This window comes from Leucoraja erinacea, chromosome 9 (assembly GCF_028641065.1).
Source record: "Leucoraja erinacea ecotype New England chromosome 9, Leri_hhj_1, whole genome shotgun sequence".
NCBI lineage: Eukaryota > Metazoa > Chordata > Chondrichthyes > Rajiformes > Rajidae > Leucoraja > Leucoraja erinaceus.
The window spans coordinates 12,962,246-12,979,752 of NC_073385.1; the positions used below are offsets into that span (position 1 = coordinate 12,962,246).

The window sequence follows — 17,507 nt, forward strand, 5'->3', positions numbered from 1 at the left end:
AATAGGTGATGTTTCAGGTCCAGAACCTTCTTGAGTCCGAAGAAGGGTCTCGACCCGAAACATCACCTATTCCTTTTCTCCAGAAATGCTGCCTGACCCGCTGAGTCACTCCAGCATTTTGTGTCTAACCTCATGGTGCAGAGATATTGTTCTATGAAAATGGCAACACGACAGAGACTCTGGTGAATAAGGCATTTGACCTTCATCATGTTGAGTACAGTTGGGACATCCTGTTACAGATGTACAAGACATTGGTGAAGCCACATGTAAAAGATACTAATTATCTGGTTTTATTTTCCCCTTAGTGCACAGATTAAGATTTTTGTGACTGGCCTGTTCAGCTTAAACCAAGACATTCCATCATTCAAAGAACATTTGAGAGATTTCCTTGTCCAGATAAAGGTAAGAATTTTAAGCTGGAAATCGAAGTGTTAGTCATACTGAGCCTTGTAGCTAGGCAACGTGAATTTGTACATGAGAATGTTTGTTACATTGCTGTTCCTGGCGCCATGACGTTCGGCACCAGATATTTTGTGAGTTTGTTCTCTGGGATGTGAGTGTCGCGAGCAAGGTTACATTCAATGCCTGATTCTGATTGACCTTGAGAGGATGGTGTTGAGCAACACTTCCCAGTGTGACGATCAGACGATCACGTATCAATAGACACAAAATGCTGGAGTAACTCAGCGGGACAGGCAGCATCTCTGGGTAGAAGGAATGGGTAACGTTTCGGGTCGAGACCCTTCTTCAGACTGAATCAGGGCAGGAGAGGGAGATACAGAGAGAAGGAGATGTGAGGTGTGAAAATGAGACAAAGTGAATGGAGATCGAGGAACATGTAGAATAGATCATTGTTAGCTAGGAGAAGGTAACAACAAAGCTAACAGAGATAAAATGTAAACGAGGACAGTCAGACTAGTCAGAGCACTGGGAAGCGGGAGGGATGGAGCGGGAAGGCAAAGGTTACTTGACGTTAGTCGCAAGTCAGAGAAGATCAAGTATTGAAGATGCGTGGATGGTGCAATGAGGTTGACCTTCCCTTTTGTGTCGCTTGCTAGGAATTTGGTGGAGAAGACACCTCGGACTTGTTCCTGGAGGAGAGGGAATCGGCCCTGCGGCAGGCCCAGGAAGAGAAGAGAAAGCAGCAGATGACAGTGCCTGGGATATTGAACCCACACGAAATACCCGAGGAGATGTGCGACTGAGTGATCCCAAAGTGTGAAAGAGAAGAGTGGCGGGGGGGTGGGGAGGGGGTGGGCATGAATGCGAGAGGGGGCTGTGAAGAGGGGGAAATTGGTGAAAATGGACAACCGCACAAGCCCCTCCCATCCATCAAATGTGGGGGGGGGGGGGGGGGGGGGGGTTTTAAAATTCCAGTTTTGTTTCCTGGTATTACAACACCAGTTGGTCGCAAGAGCAGGGGATTCCATCGCCCAAAGGTTCATTCTTTCCCTCTGGTTAAGATCTGCTTGCAAATTGGGTACCCAAACATGTCAATCTGTAGCTGCTCTTCCCAGCTGAGCTCCTTTGAAACATCTTTGAGCTTAAGGCTGGCTGGCTCACAAAGAGTGACATACAATGTTTTGTAAAGAACGAAGTAATTTGACCGAATCCAAAAAACAAATGAAGGCTCTGCAGTGGGATTTGGGCTGGGTGGGGGTTGGGGTGAAAGGGTAGTTGGTCGAGTCGTTCTTTGCCCCCCCAGATAAGGGCTCGAGTGTTGGGGAGAGAGTGAAGGACCCACTCAGTGCGCGATGTATAACCTGCTCCTGCTCACCATGTGTACATATGCTGTGAATTTTTCAACGTGTGCCTAGCCTTTGTATCTTCAACCCCTCCCTCCCTCTCCCCTCCCCTCCCCTCCCCTCAATCAGTGAAAATGCCAGGCTGTGCCTCTTAGGGTGTTGTGGCAACTGTGTGTTGTCGACAGAAATATTGGAGGAAGGTCAGGGTCAATGGTCAAGAAGGAACGGTTTTTTTCCGTAGCCCCCGAAAGGATTCTGCTCGGTGGGGCCGGGAGGGGGAAGGGGAGGGGGTGGGGGTAAGGATTTGGAATATTTTAAAACTTATCAGCACTTCAGTTTTTAAAGTAACCGTTCTCTTTTGATGCCAAATGTGCAGGTGTCCTAGCATCATCCTTTGTCCTGTGTGCGTGTGCGTGTGCGTGTGTGTGTGTGTGTGCGCGTGTGTGTATAAACAGTGTTAGGGCACATTCCCTCAGGGAGTGGGAGAAGGCACCAGTGCATAGCCCTGTGGGTGCAGCTACTTTCTAGCCTTGCGAGCGAGAGGTGTGATATTTCATTAATTCCATGGCACACCAACCAACTCAGCCTGTTTAGTTCTCCTCCCATTCTTTCCCTGCTGTTTGTCTGGACGCTTGGCACACATCCTATCTGTCCGTGTGCCTAGCACTGACCCTGCCTACTTTGTTCTTCCCCCGCGCCCGACATCTCAATTCCCCTCTTCGCCCCCCCCCCCACCCCATTTTAATGTGTGATCTCCCCACTCTCCTCCCTTCCCATGGCTGACAAACTCCATTTTCACGATCTTGTGAAGTTTACAAATCTGCAGACATTTGGAGTGTAAGGGATCAATTGATTTTTGCAATTATGTTTTTCGCTATCATCGGTTATGCTGTTTGTCTCATCGTGTGACCTGCTCTGCTGAAACTACTAGAGCTTCACTTTGGGAAAGGAAAATTGGAAGCGTGCAGAGTTTAGGATGGTTTAAAATTCCAATGTATACTTGTTTCTTCTGTTGGGAGTGGTGACGTGAATAGGAATAATCCGTATCGAAGCCATCCTCTGCGGGGTGGGGGGGAAAGGGGGGAAAGGGGGTTCAGGAAGAAAGAATACTTGGATTTCAAAGTGAGGAACGCAGTGTTTGAGGCATAGGAGACTGCGGATGCGGGAATATTAAGTGAAAATGAGTTGGTGGAAGAACTCGGCAGGTCAAGCAGCATCTGTGGAGGCTAGAGGATGGTTGCCTTGCTTCCGCAGGGGCTGCCTGACCTGCTGAGTTCCTCCTGCTGTTCATTCAGTGGGCTCGCCAGTTTGTCTCCTCTTCACAACACGAACGTTCAACTACCTGATTAATGGGTTGATGGAGCCACAGGAGGTAATTATGATTAAGGAAGTGGAATTGAGGTAGCATTAGCTTTGAGGAACCTGAATAATTCACTCATGTTTCACTCTATCCATCATTCCGTTCAGTATCGTTAATCTGTTTCATTCTCTCGTAGCTGAGGGAGCCTTGTTAATACGATGCTTCTGATAGTTTAGAAACTAAATTATTAAGCCATGCCTTGTGCACCCTCAATAGAAATGATGATCCTTCTGCGCCTGGGTTTTTCGTACAGTAAATCCAGCTCCTCTTTTCCAGGGATTGTAGGGTGGGAGCAGAGTCTCGAGTCAGATGACATAAAGATCTAGAATGGAAATAAATAGCTGACGATGAACCCATTGAGAGGTGCCACATGTCTGATTTAGAGTTCGGCTCCTCCATTCCCATTACAATGGGCAGCAAAAGGGGAAGATTAATACAAAGAAACTCGTAGGCTGCGACTGAACGTATTTCACTAGTGGGAATGTGAACACGCCGCGGTTTTCAAACGTGGAAGCGCTGAGGGAATGCAGTGGCGTTCTAAGCCACAAGGCGTACCACCACAAAATATTCCGTGGCACTGCTGCATATGGAGCAATGTGTGTCGTGGGTGGTAGGTATTTTTTATAAAATCAATATCCTGTTAATAAACATTTCAAACAGCTTGCTGGTATTTGGTACAACAGTGTCTTTTATTTAGACACTCAAAATCCCTTTACAAACAAGCCAGATTGTCATTATATTCATGGCTTGCAATTTTCATGTAGGTATTTTAATTTCAACGACTTTTAAATTAACCGTGATTACTTCTGTAGGTGAGTCTGAGTGACATGACGGATGGAATATTTTTGTCTCTTAGTGCCTTTTTTTTGTTTTTCTCGTGAAGAAGCTTTTTGAGTCTCGATTAATTGGACAATCAGCTAAGCCTCTTGTCTGGTACAACCCTGCCCAAGGGGAGTAAAGGTGGTAGGTTTACGATGTTGGAGCTTGGCACCTCTTGGCTCTCATTCTCTGCAGCTTGTCTCAGTCAAGTTGTGCCGTTGGGAAGGGGGGGTTTGGGAGGGGGTGAGAAAGCTCGGGTTGATTTTGTGTTTGTGGCAGTCACTGGAAATGGCCTGCTTTGGTTTCCCTAACATTGTTTTACACACGCATCTATAGCAGTAGTGATCTACCCACAGTGTGTGCGCTTGTGCAAATTGAGTTCTCTTGTGTGCATCATCTGATTCTGTTTAATGCTTCGAGGAGTTGACTATGGACTGTCTTGTCTTTCAATACTTGTACAGAAAGTCTTGTTTAAAAAAAAATCTGTGTAATTTAACTGTGTTACACTGTATTAGAAATGCTTTTTTTTGGCAGAAATTTGTAGCAGGGTATTGCAAGTGAAAATAGAAGCCTGCAACCTCCTGCTATTCAGAGTACCTCCCTCCTTTTTTTAAAACAAACTTGTACAGGTTGTAATTAAGATGATTAGAATAGAAATGTTGACATTTTTTAATAAATAAGATTCGATAAATTAGTCCGTAGTTGCACTTTACTGGCGAGCTTGTTGTGACGTGTATCTCGTGTTTTGTTTTTTCTTTCAACTGGTGCTTGTGTGCTAACCCCGAAAATACTGCCATGTGTTCTGCTCTTTCTGTTATTAGTTTAAAATAATTATTTATTTTCTCAGTGAGGATTCATCTAAATACAGCAGGAACTTGAACATTTTAAGAATGCTATTCTGGTTCACCTTGGTGTGTGGGGGTTTATATAAATTATGTGAATTTCAATTTTTGATGAAGAAATACACCTAATCACATCACTAGCAATGTGGTGGCTGACATCCTCTGCTGGATGCTGTAATTAATGATTGCGCACACAACTATACACACTTGGAGCGCAGGAAGATGAAGGGTGATCTTATGAAGGTGTGCAAAATCATGCGAGGAATAGATCGGGTAAACAAGGGTTCAAGGTCAGTTTATTGTCACATGTACCAATTAAGGTCCAGTGAAATGTGAAGTACCGTACAGCTTTAATAAATGAAAAGCAACAAATCACACAACCACATAAAAGTTAACCTAAACATCCATCACAGTGGATTCCACATTCCTCATTGTGATGGAAGACAATAAAGTTCAATCTTCTTCCTCTTTGTTCTCACCTGGTCCCGCAGCCGACGATCGAAGCCCCCGTCGGGGTGATCGAAACTCCCGAGTCGGCCTCTTCTTACCAGAGACCGCGAGGCTTCACGATGTTAAAGTCAACAGGCCCTGCGGTTGGAGCTTCGATCTCCAGCAAAGGGATCGCAAGCTCCGTAATGTTAAAGTCCCGCAGACTCCCGCGGCTTGGAGCGCCCGTCGGTCTCCAGGGAAGGCCGCCCACTCCGCGATGTTAGGCCGCAGTGCGGACGGAAATACGATACGGAAAAAAATCGCATCTCCATCCTGGTAAGAGATTGACCCCCCCACCCCCACATAAAACAAACCAAGGAACACTAAAACATAATTTTTAACATACTGAAAATAACAAAAAGAAAGGACAGATAGTTGACGCCACCTGGTGTTACCTGATTACGGGAATAGATCGAGCCTCTTGCCAAGTTGGGGAATAGAGAAGCAGAGGAAGTAGCTTTAAGGTGAGGGGAAGAAAGATTTAATAGGAACCTGAGGGATAACCTTTTCATTCAAATGGTGGTGGGTGTATGGAAGAGGTAGTTCAGGCAGGTACTATTGCAAAGTTTAAGAAACATTAGACCAGTAGGTGGACAGGAGGTTTAGGTGGGATATGGGCCAAACGCGAGTGAGACTAGTGTAGATGATACATGTCAGTCGGTGTGGGGCAGTTGGTCCCAAGGACTTGTTTCCACACTATGACTCTGACTTGCATTAACCATTTCCACCTTCCCTACATTGGGACCTGCTCTTGTCTGGTCCCCGAGTCCTTTCTTCCTGTGGGCTTTCTCCGGATGCTCATTTCCTCCCACACTCCAGACGTACAGATTTGCAGGTTAATTGGCTTCAGTAAATTGTCCCTAGTGTGTGTAGGATAGTTTTAGTACGTGGGGATTGCTGGTTGGTGTTGTATCTCTGCGGTTTCCGCGCTGTATCTCTAAACTTTAAAAAAAAAAACTTAAATCTTGTGCTATCAACTACCAATGTTACTTCAATGCTTTTCACTGGGACGTTGCGCTCATCAGGTGCTGGGACGTTGCAGTTATCAGCTAAAAATTATGTTGAAACGATTTCCATGACCTCTTCCTGTGTAAACTTGGCAACTTGGGCATCTTTCTATAGACAATAGGTGCAGGAATAGGCCATTTGGCCTTTCGAGCCAGCACTGCCATTCACTGTGATCATGGCTGATCATCCCCAATCAGTACCACATTCCTGCCTTCTCCCCATATCCCCTGACTCCGCTATTTTTAAGAGCCCTATCTCGCGCTCTCTTGAAAGCATCCAGACAACCTGCCTCTACCACCCTCTGAGGAAGAGAATTCCACAGACTCAACTCTCTGGGAGAAAAAGTGTTTCCTCGTCACCGTTCTAAATGGCTTACTCCTTATTCTTAAACTGTGGCCCTGGTTCTGGACTCCCCCAACATCGGGAACATGTTTCCTACCTCTTGCATGTCCAAACCCTTAACAACCTTCTTTCTGAAATACCACCTATAAATTCTACTGCCCTATTCAAATTAAGTTAATAATAGGCCAGCTTAATATATGTAAAACTAATAAGTGAATTGATTTAATTTAGAATAAAAATGTATCTGGCCATTTAAAAAAAAAATGTGAGCACTGTGATGAATAGGGTTGCCTTGTCATCCAGTTTTGGGAAATTGCAACATGATTCTTGATGCTTTCTCTTCAGTAATAGTCCCTTTGCACAGAATTTTATTTGAATAAAAAGCCAAATCTTTGTCGATTTGTTCTTCTGATGTGTTAGTATGAAATTGCGATTATTCTTTGCCGGGCAAGAGACTCACAATGCTGGAGTCGTGTGTAACAAGGCAGGGAGCTGCTGGAGGGTCTCAGTGAGTCAAGCAGCATTGGTGGAGGGAAATGGCCAGATAAACGGTGTACAGGTACTATGTTAAACTGCATCCACAAGGACAAGTTCAATTTAATATAATAAAACTGCCCCCCTTTGCATTCCTGTCTTCTGCACTCCACTCTGCATTCAAAATATTACCGTTGGGTCTCATAAGTATTTTTTTTAAAGCTGGACAAGTATCTTGCAACTGTAGAAATTCAGAATTTAATTTACTGATTTTAAGATTTAGAAAGTGTGTTAAATTCTTCAATGTTGATGCTTGGAAATAAGTAAAAATTTTCGATGTAAACTCCTAACGGAGCTTGCTTGGAGAACTAACTGGAATCTTAATGCTGGTTTGTGAAAACGTACCTAAATTCTTCAAGTAGTATGGGTTGGCATTCAAGTAGAGTGCTTGATTGTACTTTGTCCCATATATGGGACTAAAATGTAAAAAGAACCTGCCTTATATTAACGGCTTCATGTCTTTATTTTGCATATCATAGTTGAGTTTGAAGTGCTTGCTTGATTAAACACTACAACCTCCAGCAAAGGTTTCATTCTAAAGAAAATGTGTAGGTGCAGCATGCTTTATTGCCCAGTATTTGAATTGTAGGAGCAGCAGCCTATTTGTCCATAGTGAGATAATGGGGTGTAGACACTTCCTCTATCACCTTGCCGTGGTGCAATGTTGAAGTTAAATGTCCACGTTACACACAGTTGAATCACTTGAAACAAGAGAACTTGATATTTAGTTAATATACTGCCTGGGGATACGTGGCAGTTGCCTACATTTCCATAACTTGACAATGAGACACACAATAAGGCAGCAGAGTTGCTGGCTTACCGCACCAAAGACCCGTGTTCGATCCTGACGACGGGTGCTATCTGTACATTCTCCCCGTGACCTGCATGAGTTTTCTCTGGAAGGTCTAGTTTCCTTCCACACTCTAGACATTCAGGGTTTAGGTTAATTGACGATATAATTGTCCCTGGTGTGTGTAGGATAGTGCTAGTGTGCACGGATCTCTGGTCAGCACAGACTGTGTCAGTCAAAGTGCCTGTCTCCACATTGCATCTCTAAACTAAACCATAGATAAAAAATAAGGCAGAAAGGTTAAGTAGAAATTGTATTTAATAAAGCAACGTGACAGTAATGGGGATAGACGACCAGCCTCCAATTGTCTGCCAGTCAAGCATCCCAAACCGCATAACAGATCAAGCTTAAAATTTAGTCCCACAAAGGCACAAGATATCTACGTGTAGTTTGATCAGCTCAGTACCATTACAAATAAATAGCTACGTGACATTTTGTGAAAGCAATATTTGATTACTGTCACTTGGGTCAAGAATGGAAAGATCCCACACTAGCTCCTTCAAATGGTGCTGTTTATCTGGCCCAAGTGGTCTACTCCATACAAAAGACATGTTCTCTATTCCTCAATGTAATTGACTTAACCCATGGCAAAACACAGCTGGAAAATTCTAAATCCCAACCACTTTGGGTGGCCGTGTGTTTTTTATTGATTAGGACAGTTAAATAGCTGTTTTTGTTTTGTTCAAATTAGACGTCATTTGAACTTTGTCTAATCTTTAGGAAAGCAAGGCTTTAAACAAATAACAGAATTATAAGGCAGGATCCCAGTTCAAGGAAAACCAATTAACCAGCAGGAGAAGTAAATGAACAGTAAAACCATATTATTTTAAATTCTAATCACTCTCTCATCTCCCCTCTAATGTTCAGGTTTAGGAGAAACCTGGCCTTGTCCCACACCAAAGCACTATTGTCTTGATTCTTTTATTAACAAGCTTAGATTACAGCAATTTTATAGAAAATGGTAAGCATCCCATTCTGCAGAATTTCCACTGACCATAGAATTTGCTTAGCTAAATCTAATTCCACGCAATAATGAAGCAGGATTTTAGGAAAATGCAGCATAGTTTACGGGATCATTTAGTTAAAGACACCAGTCTATTTTGAAAGCAATAATTTTATCTCAATTTCTTGACAGTGGTCTGTTCAAAGCTAGAAACTCAAGACTCAGCTGAAAATGATGCTACACCAGCTGCTCAAAGGAGCATGAAAAAAAGAAAAGATATTTAGTTTGACTTGCACTCCTAGCTTTTATACAATTATAAATTTCAGAATAACATTGGATACAAAGCTGGCTGGTGAGTTCAACTTCTGAATAGCCATGGAACTTCGGGTCCGGTACTAACTGTGCTAGGTGCACTGGAGATGAATTGAAAGACATGGAAGAACTGATGGGTAATTAGAGAATTTTTGCCCAATCTGAAATTAATCTTTCATGCAAGACATTGATCAATTCATTAGAGGCCCAAAACTTTACTGAACAATGCAGTTACTATTCAACACTCAACTGGCATTTTATACATTAGTACCAGAGTGAATTTAGATGTAACTGAACTTAAAATTTCACAGCACGTGCCAATTCTTAGCCAAGATTTACTGAATTGAAATTTAACAGCTGGTTAACATTCCACTGGTAATGAATACTTTAAACCTATCATAGTTGCAGGTTGGCTGGACTGTAAACAAAGAATGAACAGAACAGTGAAATGAACAAAAATCTAAAGCTTTTCTGTCATCATGTGTTATCTCAGGGTTTGAGGAACTATCCCATTAGAACAGTCGTACGTTGTATCCAAAAGTTTGCTTAATGCCGTCAAAGTAATAACGTTGCCAGCCTGCTTTTGTCTGATCTGCCTCGCTTAATGGAACACCTCGACAGTCTACTTGAAGTTCCGTTCCATCCTTCTTGCCCGTAAATGTCAGCGTAATGGTTGCATAATGTTCTGAAAGCAAACCAGGAACAATTAAACTCAAAAATTATCTGCCAAAATAAATACAGCTACTAAACCAACTCGTGTACATTGCGAGTTGCTACACAATTATAACAAATCAATAACAATAAATTACAGTAAGAGCTAACAGTTTTGTCAAGCATTAAATCCTACTAAAGCTGCAAATGGATAGAATTTAAGGTGCCGATCAAGACTGCTAAAGAGCAAGCTATTGAAATTGTATTTCTCAAAGTATGTAACAAAAGAAATTAGGATATTTTCACTCCAATCTCAGTAATTAAGTTTCTGGGTCAGAAATCCAGATAGAATCCCATCATTGCATCTCAAACTTCATTTAATCTTTAAATTTATTTATTTTAAGGCTTCAAATTCTTAGGAATATTACCACCAGTGTCCCGGACAAGCAACATCGAAGCAGTGGGCAAGGAAACCCACCAATGCCTCTAACTTAGAAGGCTTAGGACGTTCAGCAAGTCCCCAACAGCCTTCACCAACTTCTGCAGATGCAACATATAAAGCGTTTTATCAGGATGCATCACCGCATGGTTTGGGAATAGTTGCATCCAAGACCGCAAGAAATTGCAAAGTTATGGATGTAGCCCAGACCATCATGCAAATCAACTCCACAGCTCGCTGCCTTGGCAAGGCCAACAGCACAATCAAGGACCAATCTCACCCCAGTAACTCTCTTCTCCGATTCGACATGATATACAGAAGTTTTAAAACACATACCTCCACATTTAGGGACAGTTTCTTCTCCTGTCATCAGCCAGAATGCTGGTGAGTGGACAGACCTCACTATCTACCTCATTGGAGACCATATCTAGCACTAAATGACATACACTTTACCCTGTATTTGTATGCTGTGGCCAGTTTTGTAATTATGTATAATCTTTGTGATGACAGTATGGCACGCAACAAAAACCACAGTACAGTTGACAATAACAAACCAAGCTTTTGCAAATGTGAGTAAATCCTATCCCTGAGAATCTGCTTCGATAATTTCCCCACCACAGGTGCAAGACTCATCTGCCTGTAATTTGTTGGATTATTCCCAATGCTCAAAGAAATATGGGCTCCCTTATTAACCAACTCCCTTCACCCACCCAGATTTTGATGCAAAATTTGGTTACATTTTAATGATGTTATTTAATTAATCACATGGCAATCCATTGCACAAATTTTCCCATGCACAACAACCCTTCCCTATATGTTAGGTAACGTTAACCTTGTTAGAACATTTAGAAAAGTAGTCTAACAGGCATGAATTTTTCCTTTCCATGTTGAATGCAAAACTTGATATCACTGCAGGTAGTAGCAAATAAGCATAATCTGCAAATAAGGCTTGAGCACATGACATCCAATTAAGAAGTTTGAAAGCTAACATCAAATCACAACATCCATTCATCAATTAAAAGCTGCAGAGAGACTCACCAGTTGGCCACGATTTGTACCTCCACTTCATAACAATCCGTTGCTCGGAAGCCTAGTAAGCAAAATTAAACCAATAGTTACAATATTTGTACTATTAGCCCCTATTTCTCCTCCACTACCAAATTTACTGCACTAATAGCAAACATTTTAAACAGTTCTGTAGCACAGAATCAGGCACCTCAGTTCACCTTGTCCATGTTAGCCTTTTTCCCCTATCTATACTAATCCCATTTGTCTGCATTAGGACTATATCTTTCCATGCCTTGTCCATTTAAGTCCCAGTCTAAATGTCTTTTTGGCCTGGTGATGGTATCCGATCCCCCCCCTCCCCCGGCAACAAGTTCCAGTTATCAACCACTGTAAAATAAATATTCCCCGCTTCCCCTTTAAACTTCCTCTCAGCTTAAACCTTTGCCCTCAGTTTATAACCCTACAATGGGAAAATGATCTGTCGGAGTTTCAGATATCTGTCAGGTCATCCTTCAGCTACCTTTGCTCCTCATAATAAAAGTACTCCAATCATGGTAACATCCCCACATTGTCACCAGCAGAGCCATACCTTTCCCATCGTATGGTACCAGAACAGTACAGCATTCCCAAATACAATCTAATCAATGTTCTGTGAAGTTGTAATATGTCAGATTTTAATAAATATGCCTTGACCCATGACAGCAAGCAAGTCATTTACACCACCCAACCACCCTTTTTCATTTCACTGCACATCTCGTATGTGTATGTGACGAATAAACTTGACTTGACTTGATTACCCATGTTGCAAATTTCAGAGAACTATAGACTTGAATTCCAAGATCCCTCTGATCATCGACCAGACAGTTTCATTTACTGCATATTTCTTACACTTATCGACTTCCCAAAATGCATCATTTTGCATTTGTCAGGATTAATTTCCATCTGCCAACATTCTGTCCAACATTCTATCTGATCGAAATCTTGCTGGAGCCTCAGACAATCTTCCTCACTTTCCACAGCCATTTACTGAGAGTGTTGTCCAGTTGAACATGCCAAATTGCAACCCTTGGCACTTGTCCCAGTTAGCAGATGGGTACTGGTCAAAAAAGCAGTGAAGGCACCTCGGAATATCCTGATGTTGGACAGGTGTTCTGGGGATTCTGATCTGTCGGACAGGTGTTTGGGGATTTTTCTTTATTTATAGAGAGAATTCTTCTGTCATCAGCTGTGGAGGTCTTCCTTGGCCTGCCAGTCCCTTTGGAATTAGTAAGCTCACCAGAGCTCTCTTTCTTCTTAATGATGTTCCAAACAGGATTTTGGTAAGCCTAAGGTTTGGCTAATGTCTCCCAATAGTTTAATTCTTGCTTCTCAGTCTCATAATGGCTTCTTTGACCTTCATTGGCACAATTTTGGTCCCCATGTTGATAAACAGCAATAACAGTTTCCAAGGGTGATGGAAAGACTGGATGAAAGACTAGGTACTAAGAGCTCTCATGCCTGCATTAAGGAGGCAATTAAACACATCTGAGCAATTACAAACATTACGGTGCCCTGAAATTGGGGGGAACTATGTACAAACGCAGCTGTAATTTCTAAACCAAAACGTATAATGCACTTTAACCACGTGATTTTTTCCTATTTCAAATCTAAAATTGTGGAGTACAGAGGCAAATAAATTAATGCAGGGTCTTTGTCCCAAACATTATAGAGGGCACTGTAGCTTTTAGGACTAACGGAATCAAGGGATATGGGGAAAAAGCAGGAATGGCCTACTCCTGCACCTATTTTCTATGTTTCAGCCATTATGGCAAGTCACAAACCTCTTCCAACATAATATACTACATTTCAAGCTCAGTGGGGTGTCCACCATCTTAATGAAATTCAAACACAAATTTGAAAACTCAAGAGATGTACAGCACAGAAACAGGCCCTTCAGCCAGCTTACCCATGCCAACCAAGGTGCCCCATCTACACTAGTCCCACCTGCCTGTGTTAGGTCCATATCCTTTTAAAACTTTCCTATTAATGTACCCATCTAAATGTCTTTTAAATGTTTATAAATTCTGCCTCAACTACTGTTACAAGGGAACAGGTTCAAGGATCTCATTCGTCTGTTTAGTTATAAATCAGTTTTACTATGCGCGGGGTCCGGTTTATAGCAGCACCTCTCTCTGCCTCAGTCTGCGGCGTGATCGTGAGTCAGCCAGTCGGTGAACCCCTCTAGTACTTAAAACAAACTTATGGCTTACTGGCGCCTGCATTTATACAGGTAAAAAATCAGCTGTAGAAATAAGTTCTGGGCAATAGCATTGCTCCCAAATTCAAACTATAACCAATGGCAGGGGACTGCATCCGAGTGAGGACCCCTCCCTTTGGGAACAAAGCGCTATCAGCCGCAGGCTGGCATGTAAAGCAATACACAGCGCCACAGACTTGGCGTGTGAAGGTAATACACACAGTGCTGCCGGTTTGGAGAGCAAAGGTTTAAACAGCGCTGTCGGCGGAGATTTAAACAAAGAGCTGTCAGCTGCAGCTTTACTATAGTGCTACTGGCCGCAGCGTTATAGGGTTTAAATATAGCACCATGGGCTTTAGACACTGGACTTTAAACATAAAACATAAACGGCTTTAAACATAGCGCTGTGGCCACAGCGTTATGGGTCACAGACTGTTCAGGCAAAATTCTCGTACAACATTCCGCCCCTCGAACAGTCTGGTTACCGTCACAACCGGCCCGCAGGCGTTACCTCGTTACATCCGGCCCACAGGCTGTAGTAAAGTCCGCGCGGTCGTGTTGCCAAACCACACATACAACGTCGTAATATTATGGCCAACAAGATTGTCAGTCCCCAGTGCACCACTGTTGTCCACCATACTCCCGTGGGATTGTAGTCGTGGTACTGTTCTCCGACCCTTCAAATCTTCTCTATGGTTTCCTGGATGTGGTCAGTGAGGTTCTCTTTTACTCCACTCAGGGTCAAACCAGTCACCGAGTATGTATGACCACGTATGGTACAAATTAACTTGTTTTGTTGGAGGTCCCAAACTTAATGCCGTCATCAAAACCACCGGAGATAATCTGATTACTTGTGTCATTAAACGTTGCTGCCAGGATTTGGTACATGTTTTGAAAGATATAAACCGCAGCCTTCTTCCGAATATCGCATAGCTTCACTGTTTCGTCATTGCTTCCTGCACCAACTGTGGTCCCCGTCGAGCTGGATAACAGGAATTCACAGAGGATATGTGACCTTTAAGTCTCTTGATTCTTTCACCCGTTTCACTGTCCCACACTGCTAGTTTTGTTTGTTGATGCTGGAAAAAGCATGCTGCCATCTGTGTTATAATGCAATTACATCACTACTCCACTGTGACCTTCCAATGTAGCATAATTATAGCAGTCGCATAGATATTCCAAACAATACATGTCGATCAAATCCTGCAGATGCCAGTGTTGTTCCATTCCAGTGAAATTTACAACAATAAACTTCTTCGTCGTGACCCGTTAAAAGCATTAGAGGAGCTTGAAGACTCTAGGTTCTTAGTCCCACCGGCAGCACGGCCTGCTGCAGGCTCCACTGCACCGAGGGCAGCAGTTTGTTGCGGGAGTGCTTGGCCTGCACCAGCACCATCTCATTTGCTATTTTTTTTTACCAAACATTTTCTATTCTATTCGCCAGATCCTGCCAACGACACCAAACGTTACAAGAGAACAGGTTTAAGGATCTGACTAGTAGAACAGAAAAAGGATCACTCGCCTGTTTGGTTATAAATCAGTTTTATTGGCAAGAAGGAACAAAAACAATACTTGTCTTGGTATGTGCGGGGTCCGGTTTTCCGCAGCAAACTCCCTTTCTGCCTCCGTCCGCGGCACTTATCACGACTCAGCTCGTCGGTGAATCCCTCTTGTACATAAAACTCATGGCTTACACACCTGCCTTTATACAGGTAAGAAACCAGCTGTGAAATAACTGGCAGTAAGTCCTGACCAATACCACTGCTCCCAAATTCAAACTGTAACCCATGGCAGGGGACTGCATCAGAGCGAGCCTCCCCCTCCCCCGGGAACAAAGCGCTATTAGCCGCAGACTGGCGCGTAAAGCAATATACAGCACGAGACATGACACGCAAATCAATACACACAGTGCTACAGACTTGGCATGTAAAGGTAATACGCACAGCGCTGCCGGATAGGTGAGCAAAGGTTTAAACAAAGCGCTGTCGGCTTAGCGCGTGGAGATTTAAATAAATCCCTACGCGCAGCGCTATGGGTTCTAAATATAGCGCTACCAGCCACAGCGCTATAGGGTTTAAATATAGCACTACTGGCCATAGTGCTATGGGTCACAGACTGTTCGGGCAAAATTCTCATATAACTACTACCTATTCTGGGCAGCTCATTTCATATACCCACCACCCTCTGTGTGAAAAAGTTGTCATTCAGATTCCTATTAAATCCTACCCCTCTCACCTTAAACCCATCTCCTCTGGTTCTTGATTCTCCAACTCTGGGTAAAAGACTGTGCATCTACCCCATCTACTCCTCTCATGATTTTATACAGCTCTATAGGATCACCTCCCATTCTCCTATGCTCCATGGAATTCAGTCATAGCCAGCTCAACCTCTCCCTAAAGCCCAAGCCCTCAAATCCTGGCAATTTAAGAACTTAAATTTATAATACAACCTTGGGAAATATTCAGCAGTCCATTGTGCTATCATCATAGTTGCTATTGTACCAAATACCCAGGACTATCTTTACCAAGTAGGTCAAGAAAATTGTCTGGCCTTCATATCTGGTCTAGCCTGAGAATGACAATGCATAAAAGTTCAGTTTCTAATTTAGACTGTATTTTGTTTGAATAAAGTTTCAACTTGTAACAAGGATACAAAAGGCAGATATTCACCAGTTCCAAGAATTCTCCAATGACATTCCCTTCGAGCAATCGAAATTTGCCTCCCTTGGCCGCTTCTACAGCTGCTGGCGCATGTGTGAAAGCCTGGACAAGCTGAAATTATAAGATGGTCAATATAGTTAATGTTCTAGATCAGGGGTCGGCAACCTACAGTCCCTGGGACGAATGCGGCCCGTAACCCAAAATCATCCGGCCCGTAGGCAGATGTTGTTTCCCATATTTATCCAGCCCGCCAAGCCCCCGCCCTGAGTGCGTCAGAGCTCTGGCTGTACCCCATCCTGCACAAAGCCGCCGGCACAGCCACGCACCTTCTGTGAACACGTTTAAGAAGGAACTGCAGATTCTGGGAAAATCGAAGGTTGACAAAAGTGTGGGAGAATCTCGGAATGTGAGACATGCAAGGATTGCATGAGGCTGCCTCACCCGCTGAGTTTCTCCAGCATTTTTGTCTACCTTATGTGAACATGTGATTTAATGCCTGCCATCCGGGGAGGGATGGGGACGGGATCCACGTGTACACGTGATAGATGTGGCCCGCCATCCGCTCACAGACATGCGTCCCGGCCCCTATGGAGAACAAGGTTGCCAACCCCCGTTCTAGATCAATCAACTCTATAGTGTTGGAGCAAGTATCTCCTTTCTCAAAAATCACTAATTATGAATAGGATGAGTATTACTTCAACGTCAATAACCAAGTTAGACTCAAGTATATTAAAGAGAAATAGTTTAATTTTCTGATGCTGAGGATCTTACAATGTCAATTGTTTACCAATTCTTGATAAAAAAAATAACCTGAATATACTCAATATTTTGTAACTAACACTGTAATCAAGACCAAAACAAATTAACATACAATATGCACTGCACAGAAACAGGCCCTTCGGCCCCACTCAACCACACCTAAAGTTGTTGAACCGAGTTGGCTCTATCTTGCCCGCACCCAGCCCATATCTCTCCAACCCTTTCCTGTCCATGTACATGTCCTTGGGTCTTTTAAATGTCATAATTGTTCCTGCCTCTATCAATTTCTCTGGCAGCTCATTCCATACGTGCACTGCACTGTGTGGAAAAAAATGATTCCTCGGGTCTCTTTTAAACCTATGCCCTCTAATTTTAGACTCCCCTACCCCGGGGAAAAAAACATTTCGTTATTCACCTTATGTAAGCCAATCATGATTTTATAAACCCCTGCTAGTTCTCCCCTCAGCCTCCTGTGTATCAGGGGAAATAGACTGAACCCCCACCAGTTCT

At 43.1% G+C, this 17,507-nt stretch overlaps 2 protein-coding genes across 6 annotated transcripts in view; one reads left to right on the top strand and one right to left on the bottom strand.

Moving 5' to 3' along the window:
* The window catches only part of LOC129700020 (exportin-1-like), a 105,161-nt gene extending 103,929 nt beyond the window's left edge, over positions 1-1,232 (top strand). For all 5 annotated transcript variants that reach the window (XM_055640167.1, XM_055640164.1, XM_055640165.1 and 2 more), the window contains exons 24-25: positions 306-402; positions 1,059-1,232. In XM_055640167.1, the coding sequence (XP_055496142.1) occupies positions 306-402; positions 1,059-1,205 (244 nt within the window). In that variant the 3' untranslated portion in view covers positions 1,206-1,232. The remainder of the gene's footprint in view (positions 1-305; positions 403-1,058) is intronic.
* Positions 1,233-8,229: 6,997 nt separating this feature from the next.
* Positions 8,230-17,507, bottom strand: part of ahsa1b (AHA1, activator of heat shock protein ATPase homolog 1b) — a 37,554-nt gene continuing 28,276 nt past the window's right edge. Inside the window, exons 7-9 of the mRNA XM_055640169.1 lie at positions 16,248-16,349; positions 11,373-11,424; positions 8,230-9,929 (exon numbers count right to left, since the gene is read on the bottom strand). Of these exons, the coding sequence (XP_055496144.1) occupies positions 9,757-9,929; positions 11,373-11,424; positions 16,248-16,349 (327 nt within the window). The 3' untranslated portion in view covers positions 8,230-9,756. The remainder of the gene's footprint in view (positions 9,930-11,372; positions 11,425-16,247; positions 16,350-17,507) is intronic.